This window comes from Amblyomma americanum, chromosome 5 (assembly GCF_052857255.1).
Source record: "Amblyomma americanum isolate KBUSLIRL-KWMA chromosome 5, ASM5285725v1, whole genome shotgun sequence".
NCBI lineage: Eukaryota > Metazoa > Arthropoda > Arachnida > Ixodida > Ixodidae > Amblyomma > Amblyomma americanum.
This window is the reverse complement of record NC_135501.1, coordinates 137,652,244-137,678,131: the sequence shown is the minus strand read 5'-3', so window position 1 is coordinate 137,678,131 and position 25,888 is coordinate 137,652,244. Positions and strand designations below refer to the sequence as shown.

General features: G+C 45.1%; 1 protein-coding gene across 1 annotated transcript; it reads left to right on the top strand.

Moving 5' to 3' along the window:
* Positions 1-1,935: 1,935 nt before the first annotated feature.
* Positions 1,936-25,218, top strand: crn (pre-mRNA splicing factor crn). Its single transcript, XM_077665400.1, has 14 exons — positions 1,936-2,156; positions 2,321-2,410; positions 2,492-2,554; positions 2,648-2,739; positions 3,160-3,243; positions 4,538-4,779; positions 6,963-7,141; positions 8,952-9,113; positions 11,110-11,451; positions 14,634-14,780; positions 15,415-15,609; positions 18,277-18,432; positions 23,449-23,541; positions 24,865-25,218. Exons 1-14 carry the CDS (start codon positions 2,106-2,108, stop codon positions 25,051-25,053), a joined length of 2,085 nt encoding a protein of 694 aa, XP_077521526.1. The 5' UTR covers positions 1,936-2,105; the 3' UTR covers positions 25,054-25,218.
* Positions 25,219-25,888: the final 670 nt, after the last annotated feature.

Here is a 25,888-nt window from a genome sequence, read left to right as displayed (position 1 = left end):
TAAATGTTCCTTGCATCCCAGTCTAACCCTTTGAAAATTCATACTTTTATGAATGAATGCCCCAATCCCACCTCCCTTTCTGCTGCCCTCTGTTCTATTGCAATATTCCCATGCGTAGTCTGTGTTACAGGGTGGTTGCTCCATGTCTCTAAGATGTGTTTCCCCTAAACCATATACCATTAATTCCTCCTGCCTTAACTGTTCTTCTATTTCCTCCCATTTCAGTCTATTCCTGCCACCTTGCATGTTAATGAAACCTATATCTGAATTAACTTGGCCCTGGCGTTTGCATCTCTTTCTTCCCCTATGGTTCCATCATCCCTTTGATCTTAATTCTTCCTTCTCTACACTGGTTCCTTCAGAGCTCTGGGTCCCCCCAAAAAAGCTGTTGCCTGGCTACCTATCCTACTACCCACCTTCTTGCCAGTGGCACCACCGTAGTGGATGCCATCCTGTGCAAAAGGGTGGGGCCTAACCTCGTACATTTCCCTGTTGACTTCCATCACCCCGTATCTTAGTCGTCGACTCAATAGCCTAATTACACGGTTAGCCTCAACGACCCTCCTTTCAGTTTTGCCAGCCTGCCTCTGGACCTCTGAGATTGTGCATATGGCCACCTGCACACTCTCAGAGGCCTCTCTAAGCCTACGCATCCCCACCTCCAACTGCGTCTCAAGGTTCTGGCTCCTCCCCTGCAGCACATCATTGAGACCAGCATGGATAACGACAAGGTGTTCGCCATCCATGCTGCCCCCCCATTACCTCTCAGGCTTTGGCCATTGCATCCACCTGCACCCGCCTGTCTGCCTTCACTGCCGTCAGAACGCCTCCCTCAACCCTCGCTACGTTCGAGTCCCCGACCACCAGAACCCTCCTGCGCCCTAACCGTTCGCTTCCTAACTCCATCTGTTGGCCTCCGGATCGCTCTAGCTGACTCTCCTGCCGCTGTACGCTGTTGTCGCGAGTCTCCATGCCCGTTTTAACCTCTTTCATCTTTCTCATTTTTCTCACTCAAAGCTCGCTGCGCTACAGCACTGTAGGATCGACGAGCCTCGTCCCCCACCTGACACTTCTCCGAACTGGGGTGCCCTGCCGGCCGCGACCTGAGCGCTTCAACCTGTTCTTCTAGCTGGGTCCGCTTTTCCCGCTCTTCTTTCACCTCGCCCACAATTCGCTCCAACAGGGCGGCATTATCCTCCTCCTTTTTAATCAACTCGGCGACCTGAGCTTCCAGCTTAATCCGTGCCTCTCGTTCTACCTTCAGGTCCGCGCCAAGTTCATTAAACCCAGCTTCCCATTCCCCTTTTAACGTATGAACGGCGTCCTCAAACCGCTTACACATCTTACACGCGAAGCTAGCCTCATCCGCCTCGGCTAAGCTTCTGAACCCAGCCTCATCTAAACACCAACGGTCGCACTCCTGGCACTGTACCACGACCGGCTTAATAAAGCCGGTCGTGCACTGTACTAACTCCCCGTCCCCGTCCACCTTAACTTTCCTAGCTTGCCGACCCATCGTCCGGCCGACTACGCCTTGTGAAAGCCCGCCAAATTTCCTATGCAGATAGCCCTCGGCACAGCGCAACGTAAAAGCCCGCCAAAAATTATTCTCACACACCTCCGCTGGCCTCCGACCGACAGCATGTAATACAAGCGCAAATAGTGAAATGGCTGCTTCGGCGCAGCGTGCGCTCCTTGCTCCGTCTAGCTTTGCTCGTTGCGGCACATTTGGTTTGGCGGGAAGAAGCAATTAACGCAGTTTCGTTTTTGTTTTTTTGATTTTAACCTAACGTCATGCGTAAGTCACATTATTTAGTGCTGGTAGTTAGTTTTCAATAACTTACGCCTTAAACAACACTCGAGGACGCTACTTATATTAATGTATACATTTTTAGCTCAGTCAAGTTTGACTGCGCCGGCAGGGTTCGCAACGTCGTCTTAGTCATGGCGCCTTGCATGCATTGAGCAGACTAGAGAGGACTGAGGAGCGTTTCGTCGCGTTGACGCTGGCGTAAATTATATTTTTGCTATAACATCGCTGATTCCTTGAAGCATCAACGCCTGTGCACATTTATAACCGTTGGTATTTTCATTCACGAGCAATCATGGCTAGTACAAGCGGAACGAAACCTCAGAAGATCCCGAAGGTTGCTAAGGTAAGCATTGACGCGCAGTTGCTTACCTCGATTTCATTTGCTATATATTTTGATACATTTATTCCAAATATGCGAGAACGTTCCAAACGTGAAGTCATTTTCTTGGATCCTGTCACAAGTTCTTATCTCCAAACACTTCATTTCTCAAACGCTTCATTTCTCAGGTCAAGAACAAGACACCGGCTGAGATACAAATCACAGCCGAGCAACTTCTTCGGGAAGCCAAGGAAAGGGACTTGGAGATCCTTCCGCCGGTATGTACTGTGAATGCGAATGATTAAGCTTTAACGCGTCGCATTCTAGTCTACCAACTCACCTTTTTCTTCGATTTTTAGCCGCCCAAGCAAAAGATCTCCGATCCTGAAGAGCTTGCCGAGTATCAACTCAGGAAGCGAAAGGTGAGACTTAAGAGCTCAAGAGGCAGTTGCGTGAAATTTTTTATCTAAATGACGCGTGATCCCTGTGCTGATGCTTCGGTGATTGTTTTGAAGGGCTTTGAGGACAACATCCGCAAGAATCGGTCTGTCATCAGCAACTGGGTGAAGTATGCTCAGTGGGAGGAGAGTCAGAAGGAAATACAGAGGTAGGTGTGGTCTAATTCAGTTCTTGACTGTCTTGTGTAGTTCGTTTGAATTCCTAAACTCGCTACCAGCAAGGTTAAAGAAAAGTGTACTATGCTGTGAGTCACAACATAGATTTGGTCTTTGCATATTCTATTTAAATGATGCGAAATCTTTGCATCTTGTATTTAAACGATGCGAAATTAATATTAACAGCTCATTAGAGTTCGTGTCCTTGTGATTTCTATTCTGCCTCTACGCTATTCAGGTTCTGACGTACCACAGACGAAATACACCGGGTTATTTGGAGGGAGCGCTGCTGTTTTGCGCTTGGTTTTTATTTCCTCACGAAATGTCCACTGGTTGTGTATTTGGCCGTAACTTAAGCTCGTGATGATTTATCCCTCTGCTCCTCTTCAATTCTTCATGCATTCTTTTTTCAGGGCTCGCTCTGTGTATGAGCGTGCTTTGGACGTGGACCATCGAAATGTTACCCTGTGGCTGAAGTACGCTGAGTTGGAAATGAAGTGAGTTTTGGACTCCATTTTTTTTTTTTTCACCTTTTGTATCGAAAGGCACATTTGCTTTGATTTTGCTCATGCGAGCCCTTCCATTTGCTCTCTAAACGTCTTCGAACTGCACGAAAGGACCATGACAAGCAAGAGCAGACCAACGTAGCACTCTCTGTCAATTGAAATTTTAAATTTCAGTCAATAGTCAGAGTTGCGGTTGTCTTTTTTTGCTTGTTCCGGTCCTCTCACGCTGTTTGAAAATTCTTAATGTGCACCAACTCGCCCAGTTTTCGGTTGTGCACTTGTTTGCATTTGGCTCCCCTTATGGCCACTTCAGTTTTTAGGCACTCAAGCAAGCTACTAAGATGTCGCCAGTTTTAGTTCACCACATACTTTGAATAACATGACTGCTCCTTGAGCATTTAAAGCTGCTGAAGTGAAACTGATCGAGTTGCCTTACATTATTTTTATTGCCTTCTGAGAAGCCTTTAGTTTCAGTCAGGCAAGCACGGTCATGCCCAGTGAAAGAAGGAAAAACACTTGGAGTTGGTGAAATGACAGGTTGTGCAATCTCATTAGTTTTTTTAAGGTGTGGAGTGCTTTAAGCTCTAAAATGGTGCCGTTGTTTTTCAAAACTGTTTTTGCAACTATAGCTGCAACAGTTGTTTCTCCGTGACCTTTCTGCGTGTCTCTATGCCTGCCTCCAGAAACACCGTCTAATCAACGGTGTCTTATGATTTTTGTTTAATTAAATACATACACAGCAGAAGACGTATCTATATCAAAGTTAAGAATAATCTCATGGTAAAGCACAAGAAATTTTCAGTTATTTGGCCACCAGCAACTGAAAATTGATTTGGACCACACAGATAACTTGAAAGGCTGCTCAGAACACCCTTGTTTCTACAACCTTCTTCAAAAAGTGACTGACCATGTGGAAACACAGTCTCTAACTACCAGTGACCAGTGGTACTTGGGCTGCAGAGCTGATACATTTCTTAAAAATGCATAATAGGCAAATGTGCACTGTATTGCACGCATGGTCTGAATAGGGGTTAGTATGTAAATACTGTCCGCTATTTTCCGGTCTCCCCCTCCTCCCCTATTTCCTGTCCATCCTGTCTACTTCCCACTGGCTACCATTAAGGTGTTAATTTTCAATGTGGCTGTCTGCGGTTGGCAGTTCTTTTTTTCTTTTTCATTTTGTTCCTCCCCTTCAAACAAACCACTGCCGCCAGGAAATGTGCAGAGGCATCACTGCTGCAGCCCTTTGTGTTGCTCAGAAAATCCGCTGCCACCATTCACGCAGGAATCGTCAGGTGAACCATGCGCGCAACCTGTGGGACCGGGCCGTATCCATCCTGCCCCGGGTCAAGCAGCTGTGGTACAAGTACACCTACATGGAGGAGATGCTGGGCAACATTGCTGGTGCACGCCAGGTGTTTGAGCGCTGGATGGAGTGGGAGCCCCATGAGCAGGCCTGGCAGACGTACATCAACTTCGAGCTACGCTACAAGGAGCTCGACCGGGCCCGACAGATCTACGAACGATATATCCTTTTCTATTACCTGCGCAGGTTGCGTGATTTCACGCTTTGGGAAACAGCACAGCAAATAGAGGTGGACCTGCGGTCAGGAACTGTTCTTTTTAACCCCTTAAGTCACGAATTATTAGCCAGTTGAAAGGCGCATTTTACAATTTTCAGGAGTTTTATGTGGAACATTCTAATATCCCACAGACAAAATTTCTACCTCCCAGGTCATTAATTTTGCAAAACACAGTCCAAACACTGACTTAACACTGCTTTTAATATCTAAATGGTAATCTTTGTTTTACTCAGTCCTGACATAACAAGCTGTCGTGTAAACGAATCAGCTGGTATTAGGCTTTTTGAAGTGCTCATGCTTACAAAACAAGCGGCCGAAAACGCACGCACCAGAGCTGCCATAAAAGAACATGGAGGCATCCATCTTAAAGTCAATTTTCTGCATTTGTTCTCCTGGTCTGGCATGAGAAGGTTCCACCCAACTTGTCAGAGAGGGCTCTTAACATAGGCCACATACATTTGCGGCGTAGCGCACTCCAGGAGTGAGAATGATCAAAATCACACCACATGAGTTACATGCACCCATCGAAACACTGTGGCCGAACCGTTTAACTTCACTGCTAGCCAAGCTAGGTTTTCCAGAAATGCGCTGCTAGAAATCGATGCACTCTTTGATTTGCACCTGCCAAAGTAACACTGGGGGCTCTGAAGCACCCTCTAGTGGAGGGCTGTGGTTTGATTCTGACCACCTGGAGTTCTTGAGCGTGCACCAGTCTCTGTAAACGAGCATTTCTGCTTTTCGCCTTCGTTGAGATGCAACAGCTGTGCCTGAGATTGAAATTTTCGGCCTAAAGCTCAGCCATGGCCACTGAACTTTCTCTGCTGGTGCACTGTAGACGGTTGGTACTAATTGGTACTAATCAATTTCCGAGGAGCGGCAAAAGTCTGGAGGGCACTTTAAGTGTGGGTACTTGAAGTAATCCAAATGCTACATATCCCCTGTGTCTCACATTTATTAGTGTTTGTGCTGTGTTTCCTGAAAATAGTCACTTTCAAGAAGCCACTTTCTTTTTTTTTTTTAGTGCGCTAACACTAAAACCCTCAATCTCAGATTTGTTGATGTTTGTCTACGCAAAGCCTTTGGCAGGTAGCCTACCTGTCCATCGGGTTGTGGGTGACCTGATAGCAAGCTTTATGGCCAACTATGCAGAACACTTTATGGCAAAACATTCCATGGCCACAAGTGGGTTTCGAACCCACGGCGACGCGAGCAGATCAGCTTTGCTGGCCACTGCATCAGACCACTACGCCATCGTCGCAGCCAAATGTCCTGTGTGTTTAACTGCCAGTCTCTCGCTCTGCTCTTTGGATGTCATTGTCTTCATCGGCGTCCATCCATGTGCAATGGATACAGAACACACTGGTATTGCACTTCCCTCTTAAACTGAGCCTCAAAGCAGAACCAAATCTGAAGTGCGAGCGCACCTGATTCGCATTTGTCCTAACCACGCTAAATCATCTGCCCCCCCCCCCCCCCCCCCCCCTTTTTTTTTTTCAGCAAGTGTGCCACAAGGCATTGGTTTAGAAGGGGTAATGAGGATACAGGGAGGTTCTAAAGGAGCGCAGGAATGTTTTGTTAAGGAAGCCTGAAAGTTTGTTGTTGTAGCGATTTTACATTGTCCATTTATGCCCTGTTGTCTGTTCTTTGGCAGATCACAGACTCCCCTTGATGCTCCTGAAGAGCTTTGTGTGAAAATTTATTACTCTCTTTTACTCTTCTACGAATAGCTACCAGTTCATGAGCAAGTGATGAAGTGCTGTAGCTCACACCGATGATGATGCTGTTTTTCATGCTATAGTAACACCTTGATGATGTTTAGTACCATTCTCGAAGGTCGTTCTTTGCCATGGAAGGGAATGCTGAAGAAAACTTTTTTTTTTTTTTTCACACTTCTCAGTATTGCAATGTAGTGAGCATGTCGGTTCAAAATGTTTCTTCTACCTGTGTCATTGAAAACCTTTTTGTTTGTATTCTCGTTGTTGTTTTTTCTTTGCTGTTATTTACTAGCAGATCAGAAAGTATTCATTGTGAATGAGAGTGTTCTCGTGCAGAAAGTGTTCGGCCTCATGGTGCTGACTGACGGCATGCAAAGTTTTGTTGCTATCGGATCCTTAACACTCTGTGCACTTGTGATGGTCCATCCGGACGTCCGGCACTGGATCAAGTATGCCAAGTTTGAAGAGCACAATGGCTACATCTCGAACGCACGGCGCATCTACGAGCGCGCTGTCGAGTTTTTTGGCGAGGATTACATGGATGAGAGGCTGTTTGTTGCCTTTGCCAAGTTTGAGGAAAACCAGCGGGAGGTGAGCATAGTTTGTTTATTCAAGAGATCCCCAAGGACCGTCGTGCAAGGGTATTGCAGAAAACACAGTGGGGGCGGGGGGGGGGGGGGCACTGGTTGTGGCCTTATAGGCACATATGTACTGTACTAAGTAAAAATTAAATTTCCTGTAACCATCGCTCATAGGCATGTGAGGGAAAGTGGAGAAATATGAACAAGGCAACAAAATAATTTTGAAAATGGAATATAACACTGAATAAATTGCAGTAAGTTGCCCTGTCGGCATGAAGTTCTCTATTTTTGAAAAAGAAGGCAGAGCCTTGAAAAAATAAAAAAAGCAGTTCATTTTCAGAAATTTGAAGAAAGTCAAACCATTCTGCCAATAACTGGCAGAATGAATTGGTGATCTAAAGTTGTTATTGTTGGGCAACTTAGGCATAGCAACTTCAGCTTATAGAGTAAAAAGGCTTCATACTTGGATAAACATTGTGATAGTTCTGGGGGCCACGCCTGTGACTTAACCCATTTATACCTAGTGTCCTACATGTAGGACCTGGCTTTTTTGCATAGTAACTCTAAATTTTCTCTGTATAAAGGCTTGTTCCCACTAGTGCAGATTCTAGAGGGTGTAAACTTTTCCTGTGCTAGGGTTGTGTTGTGTGAGCTCAGTTTTGTGCGTTGTGTGCATTCAGAAAGATCGTCCAATCTTCTCAGGATGTCATTTTTGAAATTCGAACCCATCGACTGCATTGTTACTCTGCACGAAAAATAATTTTTGCACTTTGTCATAAGGAAACCACCGTGTGTCATGAAAAATGTGACGTTTTAAGTTGATGTTAAATGTTTGAAGCTTTACAATACATAACAGGTAGTGAATTAGCTTGGTATCCTACATTGTAGAACTGCTCAGAATTCGGTGTTGAGAAAAATGGTTCCACCAATAAAAGGATAGTTGTGAATTGTGAAGTGCAACAAACATTTTATGTCAAAAATATTTAATTTTTTTTTCTTCAAATTTCTGTAGTTTCGGCTCATACGGGTTAAAGTAAGACTGTCTCAAGTGGACATCCTTGGATGCACACTGAGCAGTGTGTAGTTAGTGTGGAATACAACAGGAAAATTGTAGAATTATTTTACGATGATCATTAATAGCCTGCGGATTAATAAAAGAGACAATACCAGCGGTTTGCAGATGCCTCTGTGTTAAGTGTTTTACTGCTTTAAACTGTCGGATGACTGGCTTGCACATAAGTTTTACACTCCAGCTGTCGGATTGGCGCGACATTTTTTTTTCTTTGTGCTTAACTATGTCTATGGCGTGGGCTATTGCCCTTGTTCTGTAGTTAAATAAGCTAAAGATGCATTGTTAGTGCAAGGTAGGGATAGTTTTTTACAAGCCATTTCGCACTTACTGCACGTGCTTCACTTCCATGTGTTTATGCTATTAGTACAATCGTTCTTAGTATGACCTGCAAAGTGTTGGCAGCCATCGTGGTGCGATTTGCGCTGCACTGCAGTTGAACTCTTTGCGAGCCCACTGCACAAAGCTCTACTTTTTCAACCGGAAACTATACGAATAAATTTTCACCACCACCCCACTCTCATCGATTTTTGAAGGAAGCTCTGGCTTTATCTTGCATGTTGCAGTTCCTACTGAGCGCTACTGCCTGTGTGTGCTGCCTTTTGCTAGCAGAGACTTTTTTCCGTTTTTGAACTACATTGACAGTAACACTGACTGGGAACGAGTGTTGTGCAACGACATGATTGTAGCTCCTTACACTGGACCATTGTATAGAAGCCATGTTGGTTTTCCATATTCCGTTTCCTGCCAGCATGACCGTGTGCGGGTGATCTACAAGTATGCACTGGACCACATCCCGAAGGAGAAAGCGCAGGAGCTGTTTAAGAACTACACCATCCACGAGAAGAAATACGGCGACCGGGCGGGCATCGAGGACGTCATCGTCAGCAAGCGCAAGTACCAGTATGAGGAGGTGTGTGTGTGTGTGTCAGTGCATCCAGATTGTTTGGCCTTTGTGTTGCACGAGGGCCCACTTTGTTGGGGGCTGTACCTCTAAGTCTGCTCATTCACGGAGCTTCTTTGGCACAAAGTACGCATGCACTTAGGTGTTTTGTTGCTGCGTGTGCTACACTCAGTTGTTCTACAATATAGGCCGTTATTAGCTCTTGCCCCACTTTTATGGCGTAGGACATCCACTAATAAACAGACCTACCATGCCCCCGCAGAAACCCTTACCATGTTTAGAAACATTTGCATTAATCTCGAGAATTTGTGAAAATTCTCTGTATCAGGATCAAGAGAATTGGTCAAGGACATCAAACACGAACACCCACTTCTGCTTAAAATTGATAAATATCAAAGCCCAAAAAGTTTCATGCACTAATTTCGCTGAAGAAGCAGAGGTGGCAGCACAAGATGGCGCACGTTTTAAATGTTTGTTGCAAAAATGCCACAGCGAGCACAGGAAGCTTCAAATCGAAATTTTTTGTTTTTGGAGCAATTTAAGGCTATGTTGCATATATGCAACAACGTGCAGTAAAGGGCGAGGCTTTCCGGCAAAGGCGTGTTTGTATTTGTGGTCGTAGCCATCAAAAAGCATGCACAATAGAGGGCAACAGATGGAGCGCACACCGTTAGAAAAATGCAAGAGATGTTGGTGAACAGAGTGCAGAGATGTTGGTGAACGGAGTGCAGAAGTGAGTCACACCACCGCGCAGCAGCTGTGGGGTGCGCTGCGGCACATAATACAAGCGAGAAGCACAGATATGGTTAGCCAGTCTTGCTGTTCACTCTGGGAGAAGACCTAATACGAGCCACATGGACGAGCAGAGGAGAATAATTTCATCGCATTTGCATTTAGGCAGAATCATTTTATTGTATACCAGCTGGCAGTGCATTTTCACGTGTACCAGTTTGTGTAATTACCATTTAAGATTTTATATGTCGTGTGCTTGAATTGTTTCTTCACCTTTCATTCTTTCTTACATTCTAGTATAGATCAGTTGCTGTTTATATTATGAGAGTAAAGGCTTTGTAATATATTACGAGACAGTGCTAACTGCAACTGAAACACCAGCTTCTTAAGCGGATGTATTCCTCGAATAATTGTGATTCTCTTGGAATGCATTCTGGGGTGCATTAAATTTCAACCAAGATAGCATTACTGCAGGAAACTATTTCATGTCCATGAAATGGCTTAGTGATATAGCTGATGAATTCGTTTGCTAAGGTTGCTAACACAGTGTGGTCTCATTGCAAGTGCAAATTAGTTTTGTGGGCGTAACAAGGGCTTTTAGTTTTCACCAAGACACATAGCACGTTATTATAGTTATTATTGGTTTACATGTTGTTATGGGTTTTCATGTGGGCCGTGGCTTTTGCAGGAATTCATCAGATTCACCAACTCTCTGCACCACTTGTGAGGTTCTGGCATTGTTAATCAGAACACTTCCACTTAGTAGTTTAGAACGTCGCTTAATGTGAGTGCAGTGTGTAGGTCTGAAAAAAAAAAAAAAAAACTTCCTGTCACTTTTTGTTAAATCATTATATTTGGATACAACTCAAGAGCAAAGCAGCTGTTCCCCGACATAGGACCCTCTTCCAGAAAATATGAACCTGCTAGCATGACAATGCAGGGAGGGAATTATCCCCTTTCATCACCCACTCCCTGCATTGTCATGCTAGCAGGCTTATGAGAATTGGCTGGAAAGGGATCCTGTGACGGAGAAAAGCCACTTCGTTCTTGAATTGTAAACTATAGACTCGCTTTTTGCCTCTGCATGTGCACATACTAGTATTGGGAGTCCCTCTTGTTGCGCGGGGAACGTGCTTCGTGTGTGTGTGATTGAGGTATTATCCACAAGATGCATTACGTTTTAATTTTTGGTATATGCGAGAGTGCTTTAATACAATAAAAAAAAAGGGAGGAAGAACTGACTGTGCAGTTGGTGGCCGTGTGCTCTGTGTAGCAAATCAAGGAGAACCCGCTCAACTACGACGCCTGGTTTGACTACCTGCGGCTCATGGAGAGTGAGGGCAACGTGGAGGCAACGCGTGAGACTTACGAGCGGGCCATCGCCAATGTGCCACCGTCGCGACTCAAACGACTATGGCGCCGCTACATCTACCTGTGGATCAACTACGCCCTCTACGAGGAGCTGGAGGCCGGTGATGCGGAGCGCACACGCGAGGTGTACCGAGCCTGCCTGCGCCTCCTGCCCCACAAGACCTTCACCTTTGCCAAGGTGTGGCTGCTGGCCGCCTACTTTGAGGTGCGCCAGAAGGACCTGCCCGCTGCCCGCAAGCTCCTGGTGAGGAAAGGAGGGGGGTAGCTTGGTCACTCTCTTGGGGGCTGTGTCGCATTGGGAGAGGAAGTCTTATGTGATTGAAGCACAAAAAGACAAGCACATAAGGAGATGGGTGCGCAACACTATGCTCGATGTCTTTTGCCATGTCCACACATAGACACAGGTGTGTCAACAACATTGGGCACAACATTGCTTTCGACATCATTGTCTAGTTTCTTTTGGCTCTGCAATCATGTTATGCAGCAGTAGCGAGCCCTCCAAGCTGTCCTTGCCCGTCTTCGGTTGAAATGTTACTTCACATGAAGACACAACTTCTAGTTGCAGCTAGCATCACTAAGACTTTGAATGGAGTTGATTTACCCCTAAATATATGAAATGTGTCAAAAATAACAAGATAGTTTGGTACAGTGAAAGCTTGTTAATTCGAACCCTTTTGATTAAAAAATCTGGTTGATTTGAACCGCTGGTTGATTTGAACCGCCGGCATCATCCTGGCCAACGCCCATGTAATAAGTCTATGGTGTTGCATGCTCACTGATTTGGACATTGTGTGTCTCACAACGGTTTGTTCGAACGGGCTCCCGAAGGGAGGCCGTGTCTAGGTATGCCCGGTATAGCAAGTGATCGTTCAAATAACCCTACACAAACCTAAATTCCATGCTGCAGAGTCGCTCACATACCTCTGACCTGTGTGAAACGGTAGGCGTGATGACAAACGGACGTCCCCTTCCTTACGAACAGTCACACCGCATAGTTTTGGTTTCATTTTTCAGAGCTTCGCTCCAGCCCACATCAATTAGCCAACCGAGCTCTGCCATGCACTGTTCGGGCGCTGATTGGTGTGTCTCGCTAGTATTTTCTATCCCCATCTTTGTTTTTTGCCACTTCCGCTTTGCTGAGCGTTTCTAGCTGTGTGGTTCTTCTGTTCTTCCAGCGCGCAGCAATTGCACGTTCATCGCGTGTTGTTTGCGCTTTGTGCGGTGAAGCCTCCTCACACGCTGCCTGCCGCTTGAGAGGTGTGCCACTCAGTAACAGCGGAGCTTCACAGCCATAAATAGTCATTGTCGAGCTGTTCTCATCTTGTAAGCAAGCAGCCACTGCCAAATTGCATCACCAAATAAATTTATTGTGATGTAAGCTGCTGTTTTTGGATATTCGAACATTTTTTTTTTTTGGTGCCTTGAAATTCGAATTAGCGAGCTTTTACTGTATAGCCAAGATTCATACAAAATTTAATGTCAAATGCACAATAGAGGTACAATTCAGTCATTGAAAGGACGGCAGCTCATGTGACCCTTACTAGAGAGCAGGGGGAGACCATCTTTCAAATATTTAGCACCACGTAGATGGCCCGACTGATGTGCCATGGTGGAGAGTCATCCTAGGCAGCGTACCAAGCTCTGCCATAGCATTATGCAGAAGCGTCATTCGATGCCCGGCGTAGCCGGTAAGCAAACGTAGTGAATGAGACAGAGGCATGTTGTGAGGTAACAACAACAAAACAATGTTTATAGCATCGATGCTAGGAGTACGAGAGCTTTTACAGGAGAAGGATGGAAATTTTGCGAAACAATTGCCACGAACTTCGGAAAAACACGCATCGCATTAAATGCACTGTATTAAGTTATACATTTCAATAAGAGATTGCCTACAGAGATCGCGATGAAGGAGCGAGTCCAATTAGCGACAGTTGAAAAGAAAGTTCAGAAAGGTAGTGAGCATACAGTTGACCGGGGAGCATGGCAGCAGTCCATTCACAAAAGCACAGGCTGGGCAGTTTCAAGGATGCGGTGCGGCGACTTGGTAGCGCCTCCACAGTGGCTCAGTGGTTATGGTGCTCGGCTGCTGACCCGAAAAACGCGAGCTCGATCCCAGCCGTGGCGGTCGAATTTCGATGGAGGCAAAATTCTGGAGACCCGTGTGCTGTGCGATGCCAGTGTGCGTTAAAGAACCCCAGGTGGTTGAAATTTCTGGAGTCTTTTAACTACGGCGTCCCTCGTAGCCTTAGTCGCTTTGGGATGTTAAACCTCCATAAATTATAAAGAAAGCCTTTTGGCAGCACAGATAGGCCCTAGACGAGTCTTTGGCAAGAGTATATCCACCTGCTCCGAGTCTGAGAAAAGGGAAAAAAGACTTTTAGAAAAGAATGGTACTTCTAAGTTAGTCATTGTAGCCTTGCTTGCTTTGTTTTGGACTTCCACGTGACACGCATGGACTTGGTGTGGTTGGTTTATTCATACTATGCCGCATATTAAAGAATGACACATTAGGCTCCATTTAAATGTTTAGAAAACTTTCAGAAAGTTTCCCGTAATTTTAGTTTCTGGAAATTTTGGGAAATTTTTATGCCATTTTTGTACAGAACAGATCCTCTTTGACGAGGCACAAAGTAAGGGCAGATTCAATCTGTAAATTCTTTCACCAGGGGAATGCAAGAAAGTGACATGCAGATTTGAATCTTGCAATTGAGCCTTATTTGCCAGGTGATTTTGGTCTTTGCATTTTCATATGTATCAGTGGAAGAAGCATTAGGTAGCATTAGAACCAGCTGAGTGTCGACTGAACATTGAATTCAAATGTTACGCAAAAGTATTTTCAAGTATGCTGGCAATGCTTTTTTTACTGCATTCCAAGTTGTGGATTTGTATTTGGCACGGTGGATTCAAAGCTGTCTAGAGTATGGCCATGTCAGCATAGTATGACAATTTGTGATAATTTCTTTTCACCACTCTGAGCGACATCTTGCTTTCCAGCTGCATTGTTTGCTTACACTTAGCCCATATTGCTTGTCTGATACAAATGGGGTGTATTGTGCAGCAACAGCAGTGTCGAATAGGGATTGACACAGCAGCAAGAGTCATGTCAGTTCAGTCATCTTACACAAAAAAAGCCACCACCCAGGAAAAAGCACTCAAAATAGTGTGATTACATAGAGCAGCAAGCGTGTCCTCCTGCTCGGCCTGACGCAGCTGCTCGAGGGTTATTATTATTGACAGGATTCGTTACTTGGCATGGCCCATGATAAAAGGAATCTCGTTTCTTACTAGTCTAGTGCATCATTGTTGCCACTAACATGGTGTACCACTGCATGAATGATGTTCTGGCACTGCGTGTTGAGAGCAGCGACAACTTTTGTCTCGGCGAGCAGCTTGCTTCTTTCTCTGCACCGTTTTCTGTTCCCCAAGGGCACGGCCATCGGTCTCTGCCCAAAGGACAAGTTGTTCCGAGGCTACATCGACCTGGAGATACAACTGAGGGAGTTTGACCGGTGCCGCATCCTCTACCAGAAATTCATCGAATTTGCCCCCGAGAACTGCACCACCTGGATGAAGGTTGGTTGAGTTTGGGCCGTTTGTTGCTGATGCAAGGGCTTGTGGTCCACACTAGAGGAGAAACAGTGTGCAAACACAGTAAAGGCAACACTGCTGTCACTGTTGCTGCAGAGGTATGTGTGCAGGTGCAGTGGAACTGTCTTTCTTTGCCTATGAGACACAGCTGCTGCATTAAGATACTAATGTATGCACGTGCTTGCAATATGTACTGCAATGATAGGTTGTTATTTATGTTGACACGCACGTGGCCAAGCAGACAAGGTGGCAGGGGCATGAAGCCAGTGTAAACAGAGGTGAAGGGATCTTGCTGATTTTGCTAAACGGTGGCAATAAGTCATACAAGGGCTTGACGGCTCTCACTCTCACTGTCTTCAATATAAATGATGTTCTTCAAATACATATGTTTGCTGCAGCAACTTAACCATAGTGTGTGAAAGAGTGCCAAAGGCAGGCTGAAGCTGCAGGGTAGCACAGGCTTGAAACCCTATTAACGAATTAAACATTGCGCTTGCCGGCCACCATCCAGCAATCCTTCTGTTGAAGTTGGCTCCACCTGAGGCGTATTTTGGGCGGGGACTGACTACACAAGAAGCCCGAATGTTTGGCAAATGCAGTTGGGGGCTGTGCTTGACAGTTTGCAGAGCTAGAGACGATCCTGGGGGATGCGGAGCGGGCGCGGGCCATCTACGAGATTGCCATCAGCCAGCCACGGCTGGACATGCCCGAGGTGATCTGGAAGAGCTACGTTGACTTCGAGATTGAGCAGGAGCAGTACAAGCGGGCTGCACAGCTCTACGAACGCCTGCTAGAGCGCACCCAGCACGTCAAGGTATGCATGTCGGTAGTCTGTGCTATTTACAGTCATCCTTAATTGTTTCGTTGCACTTTTATTTTGTTTTGTTTGCTTGTTTACGTGAGTGACCACCTGATGCCTCTAGCACTGACCTCCCAGGGTGGTTTAATGGCTATGTTTTCGCATGCTGAGCCCAAGGGCTGGCCACGGCAGCCGCATTACATTGGGGGCGGAAATGTGAAAACACCCGTGTACTGTGCAATGTGAGTGTACATTAAAAAAACCTCGCGTGATCTAAATGAAGCTGGTGCCCTCCACTATGTTATATCCTCGTATAGGCCATGTCTCATACCTTTTGCACCATTTCATTTCTATTCATGTGGTGTCAATTTATATTGCACTTTTCTTCTCGGATCCGTTTAGTTCCTTCCTTCCTGTTTAATTTCCTACCTATTTATTTATTTGTTTATTTGCTTGTTTTTTTTACTCAAAATTAGAGACATGCCCCTAAGTAGCAGGCCTGTCTATAGATTCATTCCCTGCCATCCGTAGTCATCATGATAAACAGCAGTATGCCACATCAGTGCCTATAGGGTATGCCTATTGATTACAGTATCATCTTACTCAGTAAACGATATTTGATTATTTCAAGCATGTTCTTATTCTGGAAAGTATATGTGGCCTTTGAAAAACTACTAAGCTTGTAATCTGTGGTGGAGTTATTGTTTTGAGGCGTCTGTTTTGTTTAATTGTACCCTGTTCATCAAATGCATTTTTTGGCTTCCTGCAAAAAAATTTTTACATAATTTACAGCACTATATTGTCTACGAAAAGATGGGCTGGTTTAGTGGGTGGCGGCTGACGTACCTTAAACCTAAACAAACCAATTCAAGACTCATGTCTTTTCCTGATAAGCTATGAAATTCAAACAGCTTATTTTTTGTTGAACCACTTTATGAATGTCTTGCACCCATTGCTGTCTCTGGATCTCTATGCTTGTTAACAAGCTCAGGGCTTGTGTGCTGCATTTTTTGTTCAGTTATGAAGAGGATTAGTAGTGGTTTTGATGAAAGACACAGATTTGTATTGTATGCAACAATACCAAGCGTGATACTGAATTGAATAGCGCATAAATAGTGGCAATATTGATAAAAACTGTACGGTGTCACTGACCGAGTGAAATCATGGCAGTGCCATTAAATTTGGTGCGGTTAGTTGGTGTGCTGATGGAAAGCTGATTATCCATCACAGCTATGATGATATTGGAGGTTAACAGTGCCTAGGCAAAATTTGTTGTCCCTCTTAATCAGGTTTTCTCTGAGACAGAGGCATAAGACTTGTTGTAGCTAGCTATTCCCGGGCACGGTAACCAGATATTAAATGAAACAGAACCATGTTTCTTTTCTGCTGGCGCAGTGGTTAATGCATTACTGGGTAGCGATTAGATAATGGCAGAAGAGAATGGACAATGGTTATGCTGGTTTTTGTGCAACTTGGCATAGATAGACTAGCATTGCACCACAGTTTCTGCTGGAGAACACACTTTAGAATGCCAGCCACCAAATTAAAGTTTTGAGTGAGTGGCTTCCTGCAACTCACTTTCTGAGATGAAATGCATGGATGAGATGGAATGTACATAGTTGGGCTTTATAAAGCATAAGCATTGGATGCTTGGTAGTCATTGGAACATTTGAACTAGCCATAACTGAAAACTGTTCAGGGTGGTTGGAGGGAGTTGTAACCACGTGTGTGACACCCTGCGCTAAAAAGCAAAATGACAAGGTTAGCATTAAGAAAGAAAAAGAGAGTGGCACTGATTATATGTTTGTTTGTTGATTTGCTGGCTTATTTGTGTATTTACAATAATGCTGGTCTTATTGCAAGACCACCGTGGGAGGCAGTTAATACATGGGAACAGAAAATAAATCAATAACAGATTATTCATGGGCAGCGAAAATGACCTATAAATGTACGAGCAGACAAGAAGACATATTGGCGGTAGCAGTAGCAAAAAAGAAGCACACAAAGATGGCCCAATCGTCAGCAATAGCATGCCCAACTTTACAATACAGTCGACATCTTGTACATTACAGAGAGTTGTAGTAGAAATTCAACTTTAAGTATTATGACAGTTAGTAGGTGTGGCTGTTACATTGCTACTGTGTGCCCATCCAACTCTGTATACGTTGTGCAAAGGAAGGTGGTAAATCGGTGCTGGTAACGTTGTGACCCAGATGATTCCATTGGCTGATAGTGCGCAGTAAGAAGTGAGGCTTCGGTATTAGAAAAAAAACAGGCGTGAGTTAATGACACCTGAAAGCAAGAGGAAGGAATGTGCTTTGCTGAGACATGTAGTACAGATTTCAGATAACAAATGGTTCCTTAGGGTAACGGAGTGAATTTCCAGGGAAGGCAAGTGTAGCAGGGGGTGGCAGTCAGTCATGTGGACACACGAGATTAGTCAGTTTTCAGGAATAAAATGGCCTTAGCTGACACCAGACAGGGTAAAATTTGAGATGAGTGGGTGAGGCTTTTGTCTTGCAGTTTGCATAGTCATAAACTGGTGATGATGACATGGTCATCATGGAGATGGGTTAAAGATACCGGGGCTTGTGCATTTTGGCTCTGCAAGCCACTATTGATTGCAAAGACTTTTTGTTGTTTTCTAAGCCTGAGAGCTACCCCATTCTTGCTGCTCAACAGGTCTGGATCAGCTATGCCCACTTCCAGCTCAACTATGGAGGAGAGGACCCCGTCCCATTGGCCAGGACCATTTTTGAAAGGGCCAATAAGGAGCTCCGCAATGCTGCAGAGAAGGAGGAACGCCTCATGCTCCTCGAGGCATGGGCAGAGTTTGAGGTGAGCACATTTTGTCTCGTATTTCCCCCTGTATTCATCCTTCCTGCATATTTCACTCATTCTGTCCTCCTCCTGAAACTTCAGCTGGTTCATGTTCACTGAGGCTTTCTTCACAAATTACTGTTTCTGATCTCTTTGTGTTTACTGTGAAACAGCTTGACAGCCACGCAGGCATTACAAACTTTTTGCTTGTATATTTTCGGAATCAGCCTTTTTAAGAGTAATGTACAAGATTTCGTGTAGCTGCCCAACTCAGGTGCACTGTTGCACTGGATACATGTGGCAAATGCAATCCTGCTTTGCACAGCACCACATTCATGGTCACATGGAGACATTTGTGTTGTATGGGTTGAGTCGACGGAAAGTGATGAAATAGTTGAAAATGTGATTTTTTCTTTTTTGCTAAGAAAATGTTGTCATATTCCTTTTGCAGTTAATCTTGGACAGTGGATACTGCAGCTTAGGGCTGGTGAAAATAATTTTTTCAGCCAGTCCAGTAGGGCTATGCGAATGGTATTTTTTGAGACTGATTCGAGTATGACTAATGTGGCTTTGCCACGGAGTCAAATATGAATAGTTTTGCGAAAAATTGCATTGAATATGAGTCAGACGATGATACATCCAAATTGAATGCAAATTGAATATTTTTGTGAATATTTGCTATTTTTCAAATATTTCTACAAATTGGAAAATTATGCAAATTTTTCACAGCAGCTGTGCGGTACAGCACCAGAATATATGGAGTCATAGCTTTAGCTGTCAAAAGACGTAGCATTGATTTCTACTAGGTGGTACGCAATGCAAAGTAATTTATTAGCTCAATTACCATCCTGTTATAGGTTTAGGAAAATTAGCTTTCGCTACTACTATAACCTGGCGCCATATCTCAGTACATGACAGGGACGAGCGCTGCGTTTAAACCATGGCCTCCGTGATCTAGCACCCAAAGCAGCGTTTGCTGAAGCTTCTTGAGTCCTGCTGCATTGGCCAATCTTGGAGGCCATGTCTAAGGCCCTTTAAGGGAAGCTGAAGCACTTTTCGAAAAAAATGAGTTGTCTATGTCATTTTGTAGCTTTTAGTCCGCTGAAACAAAGTATCTCATTCAAAAAGAGCGGAAATAAACGCAAAAAGTTGTTTTTAGAAGAAAACGCGCCCCATCGCCTCAGGGCGCCGAGCGAATGCCGCTCTTGCCCACGATTGGTCGGGACCGTCTTGACGTCATCCACGGGGATCTCCGACCGGCACCGACGGCGTTGCTGCGTAGCGCGTTGCTTCAGCGGGCTTTTAAGGACTACATTTTAGAAATTATGGATAATTCAAGCAGTGTTGAACAGTTTGGACTTTCACCATGCATGTTCGAGCCATCAGCAGCTTCAGAAAACAGCGGAACCAACGATCGACACCGCGGAGTGCGCCGGCAGCGAAAGTCAAGTCGCGACATTTTCACGTGTTGGAAATCTCGACTGGATGGATGGGTGGATGACAGCTTTTATTTCCACCGTAAATGGAGACCCCTTACTACTCACCGCCCCCGGCACGCAGGCGTAGAGGGCGGGGGCCGGAGCCTCCGTGACTAAAGGCTAACAAAGAGATTTTGTCTCTTCGCGGCATCAGCCGCCAGGCGGATTGGCTTGTTTCAGCCGAGCGGGTTCTTCGCTCGCAGCAGGGCTTCCCAGCTTTCTCTGCTATCAATATCTTCGTCGACTCCGGTGTAGTCAGCGCATTCCCATATTCTTTGTTTCCGGGTTCTGTGCAAACGCTGGACTGTCGGAATCTGGACGAGCGCGCGCAAACCTATTCCGAAATCGTTGAGAACTACAGGCTAAACAGAAAACTGGTGCCACCGCCTGATAAGAAGCTAAGCAAAGAGAAGCGACCGCATGGCGGCGCCTGCAAGCCGGAAATTTCGTTGCTCTCAGTGCTGCTCATCAAAACTAGTGTGCTGCGAGATATAGTTGCTGCTGTAGTGTATCGAGATAACGAGCAGAATTACTTGTGGCAGATATATGCGCAACGCTGATCGACAACTGTGCCGTTCTGACTCAAGGACAAATTTGTATGAATTCTGACGCCATTGTCGATCGTCAGCCATGACCAAGCGCTCATGAATGAAAATGTTTGCTTTGCTCAGGTATACTAGGCTTATATAATCGGTTTTTTGTTCAGTTAGGTGCAGCTGCATGTGCTGCGCGCTGATGAAAGATTAAGAGAATTGCTTGTGCTGCCATGAGGTGCAAGCAATCAGGAAAAAGCAAAAAGGCACAGAGTGCGTAACGAGCTCAAAAAAGTTCAAGACTGTGTGCCTCAGTAAAGCATTGCTGGAAGTGGCCTTAACTCGGCGTGGATGTGAACCAGCTGGAAAAGGCAAAGTTTACAAACAGGTAAGAAAGTAATATAACGAAAAGAGAATTATTGCAGCACATATTTTGTGCAGGCAGTTTCGGCATGCTGCGTACCACCAGATTGTCTGGTTAACGTGGAAGAGGCTGGGGGAGAACAACCGACGGATTCTACCAAGCTGTGTGCTGAGAGCTGTTCGAAAGGAGTACCATACCAAAACTGGTTTATATACAGGCTTCAAGCATTACACGGAACGCTGGAATGAGAGAAAGCAAACGGCACTGGCAGAAGGTGGCGTTGATCTGTCGTTCGCCAAAGCGCGGGCCGCAGCGGAGCAAGCGCAGCCGGCCGGCCGACTCTCCGTGAATGGCTTCACTTCCGCCAGTTCTCCGTCTCTGCCGTCCCCCCACCCGGCGCTTCCGGAAGAGACGAGGGCGTGCCGGCGGAGGGTTTTTAAGAAGCGATTGCAGCTCTGTTTGCAGATAGAATCGGGAAAAAATTTACACACATGATTTTCAAGGTCCTTTCTTCCCAACCACAGCGTTTCATGCGATTTGAAAACCGTTTCAGCTTCCCTTTAACTGTCTGCACAGTAGCCCGCGGGAAAGCTGGAACTCATAAAATATGTTTATCTTTGAAACACGCCTAGTTTGCGTCTAGTGTAACTTGATTAATATCAAACATGGCTGTTGCAGTTCAGTGTCAGGTTTCGCTTGGTATTCTCATTTCACTTGAAGAATGCCGTTAGTTTAACACAGTGTTCGCACAGCAACTGAATGATCTATATGGTGATACTCGGTGCACAACCCTGCACTTGAGGCAGCGGCCGTTCCCCCACCTCAGCAGCTCAAGGTCGTTGAGAAGTTGGCTTTTCCTCGCAGCTTACCAGCTGTGTGGATCAGCTTGCTGAGGTTTCACAAAAAGAAAAAAAAAATTCTCGCATTTGTAACTTGGTTTCGATTATGACATAAGGTGGTGTCTGAAGCAGATGATTTAAGGAAAAAAACTCCTCACGTTACATTCGTGCTGATTTGTTTTCGATAAGTGCCAGTATTGTGACTCTTCCCACAGAAACGTGTGACTACGTTGTTTCCATAGCCACAGTCCTTGACGTGCTGTTAGCCCAAGTGGATGGGGAAGCAAGTGTGTCGAATCATGAGCAGAGCCTAGCTTGTTGCAAGAGTCTGCTTTTCATGAGTATTTAGATGATCAACTTGATTACAGTCCCATTAATTTGTCCTTCCTGTTGATATCTGTAACAACCATGGCATCAAAAAAAAGGGAATGACCGCTAACACATAATTCTGTGAAAAATGATCAAATCCACGATCTTGTGCAGAATCGCACAAAACTAGGGGTTTCTCTAATGCTTGAGTATTTTGAATGCCGCGACTCTAGTGAGCACTCACTCCAGAGGGTCCCTATTCTGCGCAGATCTGTCACGGTAGCATGTGTGGCGTTGGATTGGGCCCCATTTTTTAAACAAATGTTTAAGAAAACTATTACCAATTGTTCAAAAATTATTGTAAAGCTTGAGAACATAATTACTTCATTTCAAATAATTTTGAACATGCATGCACTATTTGATCTGTTCAACAAATCGAATAGGAGGCTTTTCAGTTAGCTGTTCAAAAATTGGTAATCTTTGCACAGTCCTACACGACCCCAGGCCTTTCCGAAATGGTCCTTAAATCAGGGTAGGCTTCAAAAGTATAGGGATTTCCTGAGCCACTCTTCAGGCCAGGAGGCAGAGAAAGATGGTGCACTTGGCTTTCTTGCTCCATCAAACATGTGGACGTTGAAGGTTTAAATTTTTTTTAGACATTGGATACTTAAGAATGTTTTTTGGAATATGGAAGGAAGGTATAAAGGAGCGCTGGGAGAAGTCAAACAATGCCCGTCAGCTTCCCCGCTACTTTTGCATGGCTGCCAGACATGGCCAGAATTTGAACAGAACTGCGCATAGTAGATCTTGGTCCATGAGCCCTGGGAAATGAATCAGTCATAAACTATTGGTATTTTTGTGATCATTCATTCTCATCAATACCCTGACAAACCATAGAGAATCTTGATCTGATGGGTTTGAGACAGGATTTGTGGTGTGTTTGTAGTGCTGCTGTGTGTGGTGCTGTGAGTTAAAGGGACTCTGAAACACATCCAAGGAGAGCACATCAACTCGCTCAATCACTGCATTGTGTTGTTATGAAAAGCTGATCCAAACACACTTCTACACACAGCGGAGAACCCACAATCACGTGCAAAAGTTGGCGAGCCCTTTTCGTTTACTTTTTCACGCTTGCACCCTCTTCCATCGCATGCTCCTGCGCACACCAGTTCAGAGATGGCTTTTGGCGAGGTATTTTCAGACATCAGGCAGCTACCATGGCTGCAGCCAGTCATCCGCATTGCTCTGATGGGACGGGAAGATCTCCAGAGGCAAGGCCGGCGCGCCAACCTTTCAGTGCGCAAAAATGACGAGAGGAGAGGGAAAGGTGCAACAAATATGGAATTCAAATTTTGACTGCAGATGACTGAGCTTCTACTAAGCGCATAAAAAAAATTCTTGCTGGAGGGTATTCGTAAAGCGGCATCCTTTAGCATCCCAGGCATACCCCAACTTTATTAGAGTTCTCTTCAGAGCCCCTTGAAGAAGTTGTCGCTTCTCTTTGTCTGCAGGCGAGCCATGGTGATGAACAGAGTCAGGGGGCGGTCGCCAGGCAGATGCCCAAGAAGGTCAAGAAGCGGAGGAAGATTGTCGGCGAAGACGGGGTGAGTGCTTGTTCAAGCCCAGTTAACACAAATCGTGCAACACTTGTCTGGGCAACTCCTATTGCGCAATCAGTGATGGCCCACTAACACTAGTTGTATAGGAAGCGTTCATGATAGACACAGGTTCGATGAAGCCTCAGGCATAAGAGGTGCAGCTCATATAGGTGCTAAGTCTTCATATGATTTTATTTATTTATTTATTTATAGCTACTGCGATCTAGTACAAGATCATAGCAGGGTGGGTATACATCAAATATACAGGCATAGAAGCACTGAAATTCAGAACATTTGCAGGCATTTTTCAAACACCACTAAAAATTTCTGGGTAACACACTCATTATTTAGGTTATTCCAGTCTGTAATTGTTCTCGGAAAGAAAGAATATTTAAAACAGTTATTTCACGCATTCAAAGAGCTTATTGTGAAAACGTGCCTTTGTCTCGTGTTATAACCTGAGGAGTAAGTAAAAAGTTGGGAAGTATTAACTTTATAATGACCATTTACTAGCTGGAAAAGAAGCTTTAATCGGCAGACACGATTGCGCACAGTCACTGGGGGTAATCCACTTTGTTTCAAGAGCTCGCTGGCAGATGTGCAGCCATGTGTATTGTAAAGAAACCCAACTACCTTATGCTGTGTTCTTTCTAGTTGTTAATGCTGGTTAAGGTGAAAGGGTCCCAGACAATTGCGGCATATTCTAACAATGGGCGGATAAGGGAATTGTACGCTAAAAGGCAAATGCTAGACGTGGAAGATTTTAGTGAGCGCTTCAAGAAAAACAGCTTACAGAAGGAATTTGCTACAACAGTATCCATGTTTTTTGTCACGAAAGGTGGCTAGTTATCCAGAGGCCCAAATATTTATACTCTGTTACTTCCAATAGTGATACGTTGTTAGTGCCATACATAAACTGAAAAGGTCTTTTCTAGTGTGTAATTCTCAAGAAAATGGTTTTTTCGAAATTGATGGACATTATTGTTTTTTTGTTTTTTTTTTTCATGTTGCTCGCATCTGTGTGTGTCCTAGACCAGAGAGGATCACTGTCACAAATGCAGCTTCTAGAATTATCGAGCAGGCCTTCGCTCAAGTTTGTTTCTGCCTTGGTTTCACGGCAAACTGGAAACCAGATTTCTGGTTTTATTTCATTGCATTTTGAAGAAAACACTGCAGGCTGTTTAGCAATGCTCTTGAGAGGTTAGTCCTAGTAACCTAGTATGGAAGGATCTCACAAGGCACATGCACAGTCTGTTTTTAACGCTTTGCATGGTTCCCTCCGCCTTTGCTTGTTCTGTTTCTTCCCCAACGATGTCGTGGCTTCCGCAGGTGGAAGCCGGCTGGGAAGAGTACTTTGACTACATCTTCCCGACGGACGAGACGGCCAAGCCGCATCTCAAGCTACTTGAGATTGCCAAGAAGTGGAAAAAGCAGCAGCAGCAGCATGAAGACGGTGAAGGGCAGCAGGACGCCCAGGACAATGGTGGCCTGGACAACGGGCGAGGAGAGGAAGCGTGACAGCACGGACTGCCTCTCGAGCTGCTTGCGCCTGTTCCACAGCCGACACTGCACACGGTGTTGCACAGCGCGCACGTCATTTCTTTGGCAGTCGGCCGCATTCACATCATCTGTACATAGCATCCCATCCCATCACAGTGCCTACATAAAGTTGTGTAAATATGACCTGGACATGTCTTTCTTTCTACCTGTCGCCAGTGGCTCAGCTAATCCCAAGATTATGGGATTGGACCCGGCCGCAGTGGCTGCATTTCGATGGAGCCTAATGCAAAGATGCTCGTGTGCTGTGTGATGTCAGTGGGTGCTAAAGAACTCCTGGTGGTGTAAATTAATCTGGAGCTGTCGTCTACGGTGTCCCCCGTAACCCATGTGGCATTTCAGCACATTACATAGTGCTACCACGTCTTTCTTTCCACTTTGTTTTAGACCTCTTGCGTCACTGGCACCACATTCTTGAACAAGCATTTCTGAACATATTATTTTCAGCATATTCTGGAACCACAGGGCTCTGCGCATATGAACATAACTGTACCACAAACTCTTAATTTTGTAATGCTATTTAAGCATTACTACAGCAGAGCTATTGCCAGTAGAACAAGGCCAGGCTGCACCAGGCTAATCTTACCTGTTGCTCACAACCACCACAAGCTTTCTAGGCGTGCAGACCTGCTGTCACCATCAGTTTGATGCTATGTTGCAGTTGACTATACTGTTGCCCATATAAGGCAGAACAGTTTAAAATAATTTTGTTTCATAATGTCCCTCCTCTAGATTATGAATGCTTCTGCGCTGGTACTTCTATCAAGGGCTAAAGCATAGCCTTAAAAGAGTAGTT

What these genes read in the sequence shown, in the direction of transcription:
- crn (XM_077665400.1), top strand. Translation starts at nt 2,106, where the DNA reads ATGGCTAGTACAAGCGGAACGAAACCTCAGAAGATCCCGAAGGTTGCT. An exon ending in CCGACAGATCTACGAACGAT is followed by an intron (nt 4,780 to 6,962) that starts ATATCCTTTTCT and finishes CACTCTGTGCAC; the next exon opens with TTGTGATGGTCCATCCGGAC. An exon ending in CCGCTGCCCGCAAGCTCCTG is followed by an intron (nt 11,452 to 14,633) that starts GTGAGGAAAGGA and finishes CTGTTCCCCAAG; the next exon opens with GGCACGGCCATCGGTCTCTG.